At 43.2% G+C, this 16,007-nt stretch overlaps 1 protein-coding gene across 1 annotated transcript in view; it reads left to right on the top strand.

Annotated features, from left to right (window-relative positions):
• The window catches only part of TENM3 (teneurin transmembrane protein 3), a 477,022-nt gene that overhangs the window by 306,420 nt on the left and 154,595 nt on the right, over positions 1-16,007 (top strand). The window contains exon 5 of the mRNA XM_015426968.1: positions 13,806-13,925. Within this exon, the coding sequence (XP_015282454.1) occupies positions 13,806-13,925 (120 nt within the window). The remainder of the gene's footprint in view (positions 1-13,805; positions 13,926-16,007) is intronic.

Consider the following 16,007-nt stretch of genomic DNA (forward strand, 5'->3'; position numbering starts at 1 on the left):
AGAACCAGGTTTAATTTCCCCACTCTTCCACATGCAGCTGCTGGTGTAACCTTAGGTCAGTCATAAATTCTTTCAGAGCTGTTCTCTCAAGGGCAGTTCTCAAGAGAACTCTCTCAGCCCCACCTACCTCACAGGGTTCTGTTGTGGGGAGGGGAAGAGAGGGTTTGTAAACCGCTCTGAGAATCTGTCAGGTAGTGAAGGGTGGGGTATAAATCTATGTTAGGGATTATTAGGAAATGGATTAAGAATAAAATGGTTGATATTATAATGTCCCCTTATAGATCTATGGTTCAGCCATTTGGAATACTGTGTACAGTTAATGGTTACTCAAAAAGAACATGGTAGAGCTAGAAAAAGTACAGAGGAGGGCAACCAAGATGATTAGGGGTTGGATTACCTTCCCTATGAGGAAAGGCTGAAGAGTCTGGGATTTTTCGGTTTAGAAAAGAGACAACTAAGGGGGACATGATAGAGGTTTATAAAATTATGCATGGAGTAGAGAGAGATGACAAAAAGAACTTTTTCTCCCTCTCCCAAAATACTAGAACTCAAGAGCATCCTATGAAGCTGATGGGCAGTAGATTCAGGACAGACAGAAGGAAATACTACTTTACACACAGAGAGATTAAAATGTGGAATTCTTTGCCAGAGGATGTAGTGATGGCCACAGGAATCACAGCTTTAAAAGGGGATTAGATAAATTCATGGAGGATAAGTCTATCAATGGCTACTAGCCATGATGACTGAGGAGAACCTCCACATTCAGAGGCACCAAGCTTCTGAATCCCAGAGTCAGAAGGCAATGTCAGGGGAAGTCCATGGCTGTGCAAAGGAACTGGTTGGCCACTGTGTGAGACAGGATGCTGGACCAGATGGACTATTGGTCTGATCCAGCAGGCCTCTTCTTAATATTAGTTTTTTAAAACAGGACAAATCCAAGAAAAAGATTATGCCATCAAAGTAAAGAAAACTTGAGTATTTTTTCCTCATTCTCTCCCTTTACTTTTATGCATCAACAACGGTTTTTTAATCCACCTTTATTTTGAATGACTTACTGGAATAATGAAAGGAGACTTTAGTAGAGATACAGGTCAGGGCATATTTAGAGGAAATGTTGAGTCTATTTTTGTTTGGAGGATAGTATTTTTTTTTCATTGTCATGTGTAGAGAATTAGCCATAGTATCTGCTACAATACTGTATGATGAAATTAAAAAGTAATGTGATATGTCAGAGTCGTTGGAGAATGACTTGCATAGTTGTATCTCTAAAATTTAATTGATTACATTAGGTAAAACTAATATAGTAGCCTAGCTATTATCAGTGAGAACAGCTTCCTACAAAACACATACTGTTAGTACTATCCTAAAAACGATTGCAACCTTCCATGGATTTATCGTAGGTACATTTAAATCCAGTTTTTTCAATGGAGTTTATGCCCAGGGACATGTTTTTAGAATTGTAGCCTGAATGGATTAGAAAACTATAGTTGTACATTCAAGTCAACTTACATATCAAATCAAAACAGGAAATTCATAACAAAATCACACTTAAGGAAAAATATGTTATTCTAAATCATAGTTTAGCTCTGCAGGGGTCCAGATAACACACCTGCTGTCTTTACATGTTGATACTTCAGTCTTATGTTCCAGATCTGATGATATCCTACCAGTTCTTGTGACATTTTATTATAATCCTTTATTAAAGCATGTTACTGTTTGCCTTAGGGAATATTTGCGGCAACACCCACAGGTAATATATGAATATTAAAATATTTTTCTTGCTTTTATGGGATTGAAATATGCAAGACAATTGTTCCACTATAAATGGTAAACATTCAGAGTTATGTATAGTATAGTATGTATAGTATGGCAATCTCGCCCTCTTCCCCATGCACAAGGTTTTCCCTTTTTTCTTCTTCTTTCTTGCTGTGCAGCCCCATATCTATTTTCTTGTTATTTGTTTGTCTATGGCTGTCCCACCCAGTTGCTTTAACATATATATTTTGTAGGGATGGGCACGAACCTAAAAAGGGCGGCTTGGTTCGGGGCAGCCCACAAACCAAACTCCAAACCAAACCAAAAGGTCCCCATCTGAACTGAGCCAGGGCATGTACCCATGCAAGGATTACCCAGGAAAAGTTGGCAGCCATTTAACTATTTAGTTTTGCTCCTGGCTGCTTTGAAGGGAGGGAGCGAAACTGAAGGCTCCCCCTTCGAAGGGGGGAGCGAAACCAAGAGGTTTAATGAGTGGTTCGTAGCCATTTAAACCTAAAAGCTATATACACAGACCAGGGATCACTTATCTTTTAAGAGCTATCTCCCTTTTCACTGGGCAGGAATTACGTCTCTTAATTGGAAGCAATTTCTCTTTTTTGGCTTGAATGGGGATCCTCTCTGATCCTCTCAGTCCTTTTGCCTCTTCAAGTGTCAGTTCTCAACTGTCATTTCTTAACTGACACTCTCCATAGAATTCTGTTTCAACAGCCTGTCACATAAAGGTTCTCAGACTCTGTTAGGGATTAACCCTTGATGGTCTGTCACAGTAGGGTTACCAATTTTGGATTGACAAATTCCTGGAGTTTTGGGGGTGTAGCCTGGGAAAGACAGAGTTTGGGAAAGGAAGGTACATCAGGACGGTATAATACCATAGAGCCCACCCTCCAAGGCAGCCATTTCCTGCAGGGGAACTGATCTCTGTTCCCTGGTGATCAGTTGTAATTCCAGGAGATCTCTAGGCCCCACCTGGTTGTTAGCAAGTCTAGTTCTGTAAGAATATACTACTAATCTGAACTTGTTGGGTTAGGTTAAGTTAACTTTTTCTCAGCCAACAGTGTGTCATATGGAAGGAAGATGGCAGGGAAAGGAGAGCTAGTAAAATATTGCTGTGTCTGGACATGTGCCAGTCCTTACAAGTGGCTAAAGAAGCATTCTGGATCTGTTATTGTCTATATGTATATAGAATTGCCCAGTGCTTAAGCAAAAAAATGAAAAAACACTGGATTTATTCTTTATGTCTTTTGTTATTTCAAAATTTGGCTGTATAGCCCTAGTAGACAACATTTGCATTTAACAGTATAGGAGAGTTGTGACTTAGCTTGACAGGGAGATACCACAGCAACTGTTTTCAACTACAGCAAATTTTATTTGCAAAAATAAGCATTTTGACTGCTATATTTAGAGGTCACTTTCCTCACTTGTCATTGCAAATATGCAGATTAAATATTTTAATTCTGTTAAGTGCAAAGTGCAGGCATAAGGTTAAGCCAATTTAAACATCAAAAGGCGAGCAAATTGGTAAATGGAGCAAGAAATTTGTGCCCTTAGTGGCCATCATGGTAGCCTTAACTTGACATGAGGAAACAATTTCTCCATAAAAGGAATTAAGCCCCCTACAAAATTAAGAGTTGGTCTGCATGAAGATGATTGTATTCATACCTTATGGGCAATGGGAACATTGCAAGGAAATACTAGTGAACTGTGGATATTGAAAAGGAGTCTCCCTTACCCCAAAATACCTCTGCACAATCCATTTAGAATGGATATGAGTATGTACAGTTATGTTGTTTATAAAGCATAGCAACTAGTCTTTGCATTTCTAGAGAATTAAATGCTGTGGACAAGTAACCAGAAAAACTATTCTAGTAGCTGTTTCTAAACATCTGTGAATTAGGAATATAGAATAGTACAATCAAGGGAACCGCAAAGACTGGCAGTGGGACATCTAATTTTCCCCTCCCCCACTATTTCCTCTTTTCCTTCCCTAAAAGCCCCTCTAGCCTTTTTCTTTTTTCCTATATCTTTCTCTCCTTCCCACCCACCAGCCAGTGTACTTTTATCTGCACCCATGGCCTTCAGCCCTCCCTCAGGGGTGGAAAATGGTCATTAAAATCAGTAAAAGTCAGTTTTTTTCATCTTGGTCAGTAATCTGTGAGTTTTTTAAAAAAATTGGTCAGTAAAGTCAGTATTTCCTTGATTTTTGTGAATGCAGTTTGTGTTTTTCCATTTTCCTAAGAGTAAAAGTGATTTGGTGAAATCTTCCACAAAGTATAGAAACATAATTAACCTCTTAAAATATGAGACAATGAAAGTAGAGGTGATGGATATTGTGCGATTCAACATGGCCCGGCTCATGCTAGAAGGAGTTGAGAAAGCAATGAAAGAAGAGGACAAGGGGGGAAATGCTTGTGGATGCAGTGCAGAAAACTGTTGAGAAACGAAAGAGCTCGTGAATACATTTATTTATTCAATTTATACCCCACCTTCCCCACCGGAGCAGGCTCAGGAGGGTTTACAAAGAGATTAAACATATAGGTAACAAATTATATACAATCTTAAAACAAATAATAAAACTCTATATTATCATAAAGTGCTAGTAAGTGATCAGGTACTTATAACAATGCTTACAGAAGGCAGAACCAATACTAGTGTTGTAATCAGATGATCTATATTGGTGGTTGGTCTCTTCTGGTGGTAAGCCAAGGACCAGGGCACTGTCACATCTCAGTTATTTGATGTTATTTGGTGCGGCTCCTTAGTCGAAGGCCTGGTGGAAGAGCTCCATCTTGCAGGCCCTGTGGAACTGTAAAAGGTCCTGAGGTCCCTGATCTCTTCTGGGAGCTCATTCCACCAGTATGGAGCCACCACTGAGAAGGCCCTGGCCCTAGTTGTGGCCAGCCTGGCATCTTTAGGACCTGGGAGGCCAATCGATATTGTGACCCTGAGCGCAGTGCTCTCTGGGGAACGTGTGGGGAAAGCATTCCCTCAGGTATGTGGGTCCCTGACCATAAAGGGCTTTAAAGGTAAGTACCAGCACCTTGAAGCGAATTCGGTATGCTATCAGCAGCCAGTGCAGTGCTTTCAGCACAGGCTGGATAAGCTCCAGCATAGGGAGGCCTATCAGAAGCCTGGCTGCAGCATTTTGCACTAGCTGTAGCTTCTGGATTTGGGTCAAGGGCAGCCCCATGTAGAGAGCATTACAGTAGTCCAGTCTCGAGGTGACCATTGCATGGATCACTGTCGCCAAGTCGTTGCATTTGAGGAAGGGAACCAACTGTCTAATCAGCCAGAGGTGGTAAGAGGCTGATTTGGCAGTGGCTGCTACTTGGGCCTCCATTGTTAGTGAGGCATCCAGGAGCACTCCCAAGCTCCTAACCTCTGGTGCTGGCACCAATGGTGCCCCATCGAAGGTCAGAAGTAGGATCCCTCCCCCTGGGCCGCCCTGGCTCAGCCACAGGACCTCCGTCTTTGTTGGATTCAATTTCAGCTGGCTCAGTCTGATCCAACCAGCCACAGCTTGCAACACCTGGTCCAGATCTTCCAGTGTAGAGTCAGACTGGCCGCCCAACAACAGATAGAGCTGGGTGCCATCCGCATACTGGTGACATCCCAGCCCATTCCTCTGGGCAATCTGGGCAAGGGGGCACATGTAAATGTTAAATAACATTGGGTTCAGCACTACCCCTTGGGGCACTCCAGAAATCACTGGGTGCCTTTGGAATAGCTGCTCCCCTAGTGCCACCCTTTGTCCCCGACCCTGAATGAAGGAAGCCAGCCATTGCAAGGCAGGCCCCTGGACTCCAGTGTTGGCGAGGCGGTGGATCAGTAACTGATCAGTAACTGATGGTCAACCATGTCGAACAACACCAACAGGTCCAACAGCAACATCACTGCCAATCCACCCCGATCCAGATGCCAATCAGTCTAGGGTGTTCCAATGCCCAGCCCGACACAGCCTCCACCAGGGATGGCAGAGCTCGGGACGGTTCTTTTTTTCATCAAAAAACCAAAGATAAAGTAAAAGCAAAGACAAGTCTTACCTTACAATAATTATGTTTTGTTGTCATAATTATTACTTTATGTTCGCTTTTTAATATGTTTTTTGCTGTTTTATTATCTGCAATATGTGATTATTTTTAAAGGGAATCTCTTTTTTTGCCTTAAATTTTGTACAATAATGAATACGTTGTCCTCTATTCATAAAAAAATTCAATAAAAAGGTGTGCAATCCTTTTATCTGGGTCAAATCTAACTATGAGACTAGCTATGGGGATGGTGGAGGCTAGATAATAATCATTTTTAATGAAGTCCTAGTTTTACATTTAAAACCCTAGCTTATCAGTAGGCTGACATTAAATTGTTCAGTAATTTGTCAGGTTTTTTGGAATTTTGGTCAGTAAAATCAATATTTTTGACCCTCTGACTAGTTTCCACCCCTGCTCCCTCCTTCCCTCCCCCTGGCAACCTCTCACTGGGAAGACTCTGCACAGTTCCAGCCAGTAGGCTGATCCTTCTTGCGTGGTAGGGAACCCGCAACGACTTATGACAGTACTTTGCTTTCTCCTGTATCCTATTACCCACACTGTTTCCTCTTTTCCTCTTTATGGAAACTTCCATATCCTCAGATTTCCATGCTTCCTTTTTCCACCCGTCTACCACCATTTTAGCTGCTCCCATTTTCGGCTATATTCATTGTTTGTTTACTTCATTTACATCCCACTTGTGTCCCCAATTGAAACCAGTTTGGTGTAGTGGTTAAGTGCGCAGACTCTAATATGGGAGAACCAGGTTTGATTCCCCACTCCTCCACTTGCACCTGACTGGATGACCTTGGGCAAGCCATAATTATGGCATAGCTGTTCTTGAAAAAGAGCAGTTTCTGTCAGAGCTCTCTCAGTCCCACCTACCTCACAGGGCGTCTGTTGTGGGGAGGGGAAGGGAAAGGAGTTTGTAAGCCGCTCTGAGACATCTTTGGGTAGTGAAGGGCGGGGCATAAATCCAATCTCTTCCTCTCTTCTCTTCTCTTCTTCAAAGCAACCAACAGCATTTTCCTCTCCTCCACATTATCCTCACAGCAACCTTGTAGGCTCAGTTAGGCTGAGAATGTGTAACTGACCCAAGATCACCCATTGAGCTTCCATGGCAGGATAGGGATTTGAACCTGAGTCTCCTGCACCCTAGTTTGAAACTCTAATCACTATACCAAACTGGATTTTGTGGAGTGGCTTCTGTTGAACGGTAGCAAGCAGCTGGGCCCAGGTGAGCTACTCAACTTGCATAGTAGCAAGTTGCCCAGTGGTTGCTGCTAGGCCAGGGGTGGCCCTGATGAGTCCTCCCTAAAATCCCAAACCCTGTAATCCCTCCCCCCCCCATCACCACCACTACCAGGCTTGGCTCCTTCACTGCCAGCTTGGCAGGGGGTGAGGACTGCTCCAACTACCTACCAGACTCCTTTACTGCTGGCTCAGCAGGGGGGCAGCCACTTCCCCCCTGACTCCATTGCCAGTGGGGTGTGTGTGCAAGGACTTCCACATTTCCCTGCCTGACTCCTGGTTGCTGGAAGCAGGCAGGTGGGCTTGCTGGCTTAGTGGGAATGAAGAGAGGACTCCCATGCCCCCCCCTCCTTGCCAGCTTTGTTGGGGGGGCACAAAGACTGCTGCATTTCCCTGACTCCCTGGTTGCTGGCTCAGTGGGGGGCAGCAAGGACTCTCACACTCCCTGCCCATCTCCTTCCTTGCCAGCTCGTGGGAGGACAGCAACAAGGGCTTCTTCCCCCATCACCACTGGCAAGCTCCACCAAAGCTTCCCCCTGTTGCCAATGCTGCTGGCAAGCCTGGCATGGCTCCCAACATCTGCTGCCAGGTCTGCTAGTGTTTCTGTTCCCCCATGATGTTGGCAAGCCCCAAACAGCTCCTGGCCTCTGCTGAGGGTTCCTGCAGCTGCCTGACATAGCAGGAAGAGGTAAGTGTGTTGTCTGCAGTTATATAGGCAACAGTCTTTTATTGAGGGAATTTAACCCCTTCCCCAATATATATTTTTTAAGATTTCAGATTTTTCTGCAAAGCTGGGGGGGTCCTCCAAATTTGCAGAAAAATCTATTTAGTGTCAGTCCATGGATTTACTGCAGATAGGGGCCAGACTTTACTATTAGCTATACAGATGATGAGATCACACACACACACACACACACACACACACACACAGGGTAAAATCAAGCTTGAGCTCTCCCTAGAAGCTAGAATGACTGAATTAAGGCTATTGTACTTTGTTCACAATATGAGAAGACTAAACTCACTGGAAAAGACTGCTAGGGAAAGTAGAATACCCCATATGAAATTACTTGATTCAATAAAGGAAGACATTGTCTTTAGTTTCCAAGACCAGTTTGTAAGGAGGTCACTAATTCATGGGGTCAGAAAACACCTTGACAGCACATATTGGAGAGAGAGAGATAGAATATTTTCTGGATAGATAGAATTTAGAAAATTCATCTGAATTTTTTTTTGACAAACCTTGTTCCAGCATTCTCACTAAGCACTTTACTTTGTAATATGCCCCCGCCCCTTTGAAAATATGCCCCTGCCTTATGAAAATATTTTTGCAAAAATGGGAAGTATCAGGATTAGGTCTTTCCTTGATAAACCTGCAAATTAATGGGTTGATCTAATCTACTCATGAGTATATATTTTCTTTTCAGACATCAGGCAGCAAGGGATAGCGGCAGGGTGTTAGAATAGTTTCCATGTGGGCATGAACTTCATTCATAAGCTTGGATCCAGACTTCTGAATGTTAGTTGTAACTGCAAGAATTAAACATTTCTCAGTCCGTTTTACTTGAAGCATAGCCTTTGCCTTCTAGTGCTGAAGAATTATTGTATTTGCCACAAGCCTTTTGTGAATCCCGTGGTCAGAAAGACTTCAGGAGAAGGGACTTCCAGAGAGATGGGAGTGTCTTAAAAGTGAAATAGTGATGGCACAATGACAAACAATTCCCATGAGAAGGAAAACTGGGAGGATCCTAAAGAAGCCAAGGTGGCTCCATAAACAGCTTTCTAAAGACTTGAGAAATAAAAAAGATTCATTCAGAAAGTGGAAGGAGGGCCTTATAACCAAGCATGAATATAAACAAATAACTATGTTTGTAGCTGCGGTGGCTCAAGGGGTTAAGACGCTGAACTGCAGGCTGTGGAAGGTCGGTAGTTCAGCAGTTCAAGACCCGAGTGTGCCGCATGACGGAGTGAGCTCCCGTCTCTAGTTCCAGCTCCTGCCAACCTAGCAGTTTGAAAGCAAGAAATTGCAAGTAGATAAATAGGGACCACTTCAGTGGGAAGGTAACAGCGTTCCGTGCGCCTTGGTGTTTAGTCATGCCGGCCACATGACCACAGAAATGTCTTCGGACAGCGCTGGCTATTCGGCTTGGAAACGGAGATGAGCACCGCAACCCTAGAGTCGGATTCGACTGGCTTTCAAGCAAGGGAACCTTTACCTTTACCTTATGTTTGTAGAGAGAGAGTTAGGAAAGCTAAAGCTCAGTATGAGCTTAGGCTAGCAAGAGACACTAAAAACAGGAATATAACCCAGTATGATATGGTTTCATGTAAAAGTCAGTTTCACAAATAACAGTCAAGCTTCTATACCTGCACAACTTCATGCTTTCTTCATTGGTGCAGGAAAACAACAGTACAGGTTACCTTTTGTAAATGTCACTTTCCCAGTATTGGGGGGGGGGGGGGGGGGGGGAATAGAACAATTCAAGGCAGATGCTGTGGCACAGAAGAATAATATGAAAGTGTACTGGTTAGACTTTGCACTTTTTATATAAGTCCATTAACATTTAACATTTTCTTGTGAATTTGGTTCTGTCTTATTGAAGTAAGATTGTGCTTTGAAGGCTTATTTTCAGGCTACAAGGTAAGCAAGATGCAAGCTCTACAAAACCTGAAAGCTTGTGACCATTGCAGAGAGTGGAGATGTTACTGTCAATGCCTGAAGTTGGAGATTGTTGACATATATTGGTGAATTTTGACTATTCTCCACTGGTGGCTGTCAACATTTACTGGAAGGACGATAAAAACAATATCGACAGTCTTCCACTTTCTAACGTTCACAGTAACAGAGATGCAGCAGTTCTGCTAAGTAGTAAAGCAGACTAGTTGAAACATTTTGAGTAATGAATATTTAGATCCCCCTGAGTGGGAATCAATCTTTGTTTTGTTGCAATGAAGCCATTATAGTGAGGCAGAGTAACTGACATTAGATTTGGCCTCAGGGATTTTGCATGCTCACAGTAAACTAAGGCAACAGTAAAACATGAGCAGTAGGCAAGTCATGAAAAGGAATTTTATCGGAAGTATATTCAAAACGTGGGATAATTCTGGCAGTGCTCCAGAAATGATGATGCTTTGACAGGAGCAGGGTTTTGGGAATACGAAGAACTCACGTTAAGGTGTTCAAAAGGAAACAGTTCTATAGTCATAGGTTTGAAATGAAAACTATTCCAGATATCTACAGGAAGAATTTAAGTATGTTGGTTTGACAGAAAGAGAAAATGGGAAATAATTAAAAGCAATTAATAGCAATAGTTGTTCTTGCTTTCAGAGACATTTTATGTGTCTAATCACCATCACCAGCTCTGCAGTGAAATTGCCAAAGTACAGCTAGATAGTAGATTCCAACCCAGTAGCACCTTTAGAGACTAGCAGGATTTTGGGGGTATGAGTCAACATAACATAAGAACATAAGAGACGCCAATGTTGGATCAGGCCAAAGGCCCATCCAGTCCAGCACTCTGTCACACAGTGGCCAAAAATACCAGGTGCCATCACGAGGTCCACCAGTGGGACCAGGACATTAGAAGCCCTCCCACGGTTGACCCCCCCCACACACACCCAAGCACCAAGAAGACAGAGCATCACTTGCCCCCGAGCCCCTATCTATACCTTGTGGCTAATAGCCACTGATGGACCTCTGCTCCATATGCTTATCTAATTCCCTTTTGAAGCCATCCATGCTTGTAGGCGCCACCACTTCCTGTGGCAGTGAATTCCATGTGTTAATCACTCTTTGGGTGAAGAAGTACTTCCTTGAAAGGAGCGTTGACTCGAGACATCTCTAAAAATCTTGTTGGTCTATAACATGCTACTGGATTTGAATCTAGCTGAATCTACTGCAGACCAACACACTGTGTGGCAAACCAGGAAACATATTTATTGGGAGAGGTCATCGAGAGATTAGGGCTGAGTTGCTATTAATATGCAGATAATAGCTCAATCTCATATTCCAGCGGATTCCAGGGAGGCTGTGGAAACTGCAAACAGATGCCTGGAGGAAGATTTGGGATGGATGAGGGCTAACAAGCTGAATTAATCCTGACAAAACAGAGTTGCTAGGGGTCGGGGGAGAGTCTGACCTGGGAATGAGGATATCTTCTGGATGGGGTGCACTCCCCCTAAAGGAGCAGTTTTGCATCTTTAGGGGTCCTCCTTCTGGATTAACAGGTGGCAGCGTTGTCCAGGGGCGCTTTTCACCAGTTTCAGCTGGTAAGCCAGCTGCAGCCGTTCCTGAGAAGAAAGATCTTGCCACTGTGCTGCATGCCCTGGTAATTTCTACATTAGATTACTGCAATGTACTGTGTGGGGGCGTGCCCTTGAAGACTATCCAGAAGCTACAGATGTGGCCAGAATGCTGACTGGAGTGGGTTGTAGGGACCATATAATTCCAGTCTCATACCTCCTCAGGAAACAATCTATATGCAAAAGAACCTCCTCAGGAAACAGCCAATCCATATACAAAAGAACCTCCTCAGGAAAACTCCTCTATTAGCATGTTCACAGCCTGGGGAACTCCTACAAGATAATGACTCAGCCGCTTCTGTCCTGAGTAGATATAAATTACTTGCCTACCATTTTGCTTCTCACCTTGACACAGAGAGTACTCCATCTTCTTGTGTTATACCTCTGAGGATGCCAGTCACAGCTACTGGCGAAATGTCAGGTCCTACAATGCCAAGACAACAGCCATACTACCCGGAAAATCTACAACAGCTAATTCCAGTCTTGTTTCACCTTGACTGGCTTCCAATTTGCTTCCAGACCAATTCAATTAGCAGATGTTGACAGCTTGGGGCCAGCATAACTGAAGGACTGCCTATTCTCATATGAATGTACCCAACCACTCCAATCATATTTGGAGGCCCTGCTTCAGATGCCACCATTATCTGATGATAGACAGAAGGCAACTCATGAAAGGGCCTTCTTGGTCATGGCACCAAACTTTGCAACTCTCCCCCTAGGGGCATTTGTCTGTCTCCCACTATTGTTGTCCTCTACCAGTGGGTGAAGAATTTTTTGGGTGTGGTTTAGCATTCTCTCACTAACTCTTATTAGCCTCCCGCCCTGTCTTTGTGTTTTTATGTGTTTACATTTTTATGTGATCGTTTTAATTTTTAAAATATTTTACATATTTGTGTTTTGAGTATGGTGTATTTTGATGTCTGGCATGTTTTAATGTTTTAGTGTTTTGTTTTAATGTTCACTGCCTTAGGGACCCTCAGTAAGATGGAATGGTGTCATAGAAATGTTTTAAATAAATAAAATGAATAGCACAGTGTAGTAGCACAGGAAATGTTGGCCAGGTTACCCTGGGCATTTGGGACATGTTTTCTATACCTGCATGAGAGCAACAGAATTTGTTTTCACTCAGTAACTTTGTCAAATCAGATTTAGTATCATGATATCACCATTCACCACAGTTAAGTGATCCCTGATTAACTAAGATTAAGGGGAAGGAAGAATGACAATAAACAAGCAGCAAGTTCACACATGGAGAGAGACGCAGTGGAAGTAGTTTACCTCAGTTATGGATGGCATGCTAGAATGCTGGCAGCAAAGCATTATGTCCTTTTTAGACTGTTTTAAGGTTGTATTTCAAAATCTGTAGCCTTCTTAATCTTTTACTTCAATGGGCACCACTTCACTGAAATCCTTCGCATGATATCTGATAAATCAGAGATTGGGCAGGTTCAGTTTTTCCTTGAATACTTGAGGAAAACAACATGCTTCCTTGTCATTTTTGTTTCATTAAGTTGACTGTTAAAGGTCTAACACTGACAGAATTATTAATTTTCCTGTATGACTAAATTTTCTCAGAGAATGGATTAATGGTCCCGGTCACACGGGCAGGAAAATGTGGGGGGGAAACGTGACTGTTAGCCCCGGGGCTAAAAACCACGCGGTTGCTCGAGCAGACCTACCGATGGAGGTCCCGTGGTAGGGGGAGGTGCCGATCACTCCACAGTCCTGCGGCGCGGCAAAGAAGCGGGGCGCGGGGCAAATGGGGTTGGGGTTTTTTTTAAAACTCAAATGTGTGCATGCTCCCTTGGGTGCTTGTGCGCATCCGTGGAGACTGAAAAAAAACACCTTTTTCCGAGGGGACATGGGCGGGCGCCGGAACTACCACTGGAAACGCGATCAGACGCCTGCCCTTGCCCTGCGGTTACAGGAAACTAGTACCTCCGAGGTATTAGTTTTTTACCACGCATCTTCCGCGGGAAGCCTCGTGTTCGCCACGGTAGCGCGACGCTTCCCAGATGTGGCAGTGAGATCGCGCCCGGAAAATCCGCCTATCTTCCATCCCTCTAGCGTGCCTAATGCTCCGTGTGACCGCAGCCAATGAAAGTCTGACAGAAAGTATATTCTGACTTGAAGTGGGAATTACTGAGGCATTAGCAGGGTGACTAGCATGTGTCACAGAGACAGCCTGTGTTGTTGTATAGTGATCGCTACTCATTTATACTGTTCTGTGTCTTGAAAATTATACAAAAGTATGGGGAAAAAAGAAAATTATACAAAAGTCATGGTATCTACTAAATTAGAGATTTAATTGTTCTTGTGCAAACATATATTCTTATTCCTAGTATAGAATTCAGAGTGTTCTCTAAATTGCAAACCATAAACATGAATTGTGTGTCTCTTGTTTTTGGTCCTTAAAGTTGTATGAATCATTAAATTATATATATTTTTTACCACCAGCAATGCATCTGTTTGGCCTCAACTGGCAGTTACAAACTGAAAATGACACATTTGAAAATGGAAAAGTGAATTCTGATAGTGTGCCAACAAACACTGTATCATTACCTTCTGGTGAAAATGGTAAGTGCTCTTCTGAACTTTTATTCAGTCCGTTTTAAGGCACCAGCCTTGTAAGGATCTCTCATCTAACAATTGCTACTTTTCATTTTACATCTATTGAATTTGCAAATGCAAACTTCAGTAGCAAGGAGAGGTTTACCAATTCCACATGGCTCAGGGATTCTGTAATTTAATGGTTGTGAAAAGTTGCAAATTGACAACTTTGCTCAGAGCACATATACTGGCTTGCTTCCAATAAGATCCACTTGCAGAGTGGCCCTTGTGGATAGAGTTGCCAGGTCCTCCCTTGTCGCTGGGGGGGGGGGGGAGTTCGGGGGGGTTCCTGGAGGGGGCGGGGACATCACATGATATCCCTGACATGATGACATCACCCAGAAGTGACATTGTCGCATTGGTGATGCCACGTGCTGATGCTCTAGTTTGAGGGCAAATTTACCATAGAGTTTTGCCCTCAAATCAGAGCATCCCTACAATGTCGCTGACATGATGATGTTATTTCCAGGTGATGTAATCACATCAGGGACAGCACACAGGGACATGGCTGGGGGTGGGGTTTCCCTAGAAGCCCCAAAAACTGGGGAAACCCCTGATGGGACCTGGGTACTGGCAGAACTTACCCATTTTGCCCTCCTGTTGCAGCCTACAGAGGCCCCCATCTGTATTATTCCTGGATGTCCATGTACCTTCAGGAAGAGTATTGGGGGCAGAGTGGGGGTCTGCAGAGGGGGCCTTCCTTCAAAGCACACTGAAACTGGAGAGGGCAGGGCCAAGGCAGCCCAAGTTCGAAGCTGTTGTCCTGGGGGGGGAGGTGCTAAGCCTCAGGGTGCCTGGTTTTTTTTAAAAAAAAACAGACAATCCTAGTGGTTGGATATATTTCAAGTACAGCTGTACAGTATAGCTTCAGGCAGCATGATTAATTCTGTCTTTCATTACACTAGGGACCATTGAATAGCTCATCAAAATCAAGGTTGTTTGGGGAATCCCAGCACAATACCCTTATTGCAGTCTATACAGCTTCTGGGCCAATGGGAAGAAGCTGAATTTATTCACAGGGAGGTTCTCTGATGGAACATCGCCATGTGTTTGAATCAAATTTGCAGCAAGCTGACATTTTTATATTAGGAAAGTGGGAAAGGTGAACATCGGGAGCTGGAATTCTACAATGGATTTTGTTTCAAAGCATTCTCTCTCACCTGCTCGTGGAGTGTTTTTCTGTTTTTTTCTTCTTCTTGGTTGAGTATACTCAAAATTCCATCAGGAGTTGAAATTGGAGAATAAAAAGAGTACATAACAATAAAACAGAAGACAAATATGAATTTGAAAGTTTAGTGTCACGTTGAAGTGACATTTTAAAGTAAAATGCTGTGGCATGGCCCCTGGAAGTCACCTGGGTAGGAAATTTGGTCTACCTGTTCATTTGAATTTTACTCATTGACCATTGAATGGATGCCTGGAAATTTGGAAAAGGCAAAGTCACCTTAATGGCCTTGAGATTCCAGTATTGCTTTAGCAATTTCCATGTTTAGGCAGGAAGCAACCTTGGAAAGGATTTCGGGACAAGTCATGCCATTAAATTCAGCTGATTCTGTGGTTTGTGTTAGACATAACATAGTGAACTAGATTAAGAGTAAATTTATTTCTGTTCACATGTTCATTGTGACATCTCATAACATAGTGAACTAGATTAAGAGTAACATCATCGTGACATATTTTTAGTCTTCCATTTATAGTGAAAAGGTTGTTTTGTAACAAATGTAGCCACAAATTAGAACCTTGTCGTTGGGGAACAAAAGAGACAGCAGAAGGATTGTGCATAGTGGGCTACAACACTTACAGTACCGCTTGCTTAGATTAAGGTGGCATGTTTTCAAGGTTAAAACACCTGTTTGTTCTGTTGGGAACAAACCCTGCCTCTGAGGGAAGTTTTGAAGCATCTGTTGTCTGGGAATTATTATGTAGAAGACAAAGCAACCAGAATGGCTAAATTGTTGTGTTGTGCTTGTCGTGGCCTGCTTGTCTGTCTTGGAAAGTGCTGAAGGCTTTCTGTGTGTTATATTGAAGTTGTCTGCTTCCTTCCTGCTG

Source organism: Gekko japonicus, unplaced genomic scaffold (assembly GCF_001447785.1).
Source record: "Gekko japonicus isolate JY-2015 unplaced genomic scaffold, Gekko_japonicus_V1.1 scaffold185, whole genome shotgun sequence".
In the NCBI taxonomy this organism is placed as follows: domain Eukaryota; kingdom Metazoa; phylum Chordata; class Lepidosauria; order Squamata; family Gekkonidae; genus Gekko; species Gekko japonicus.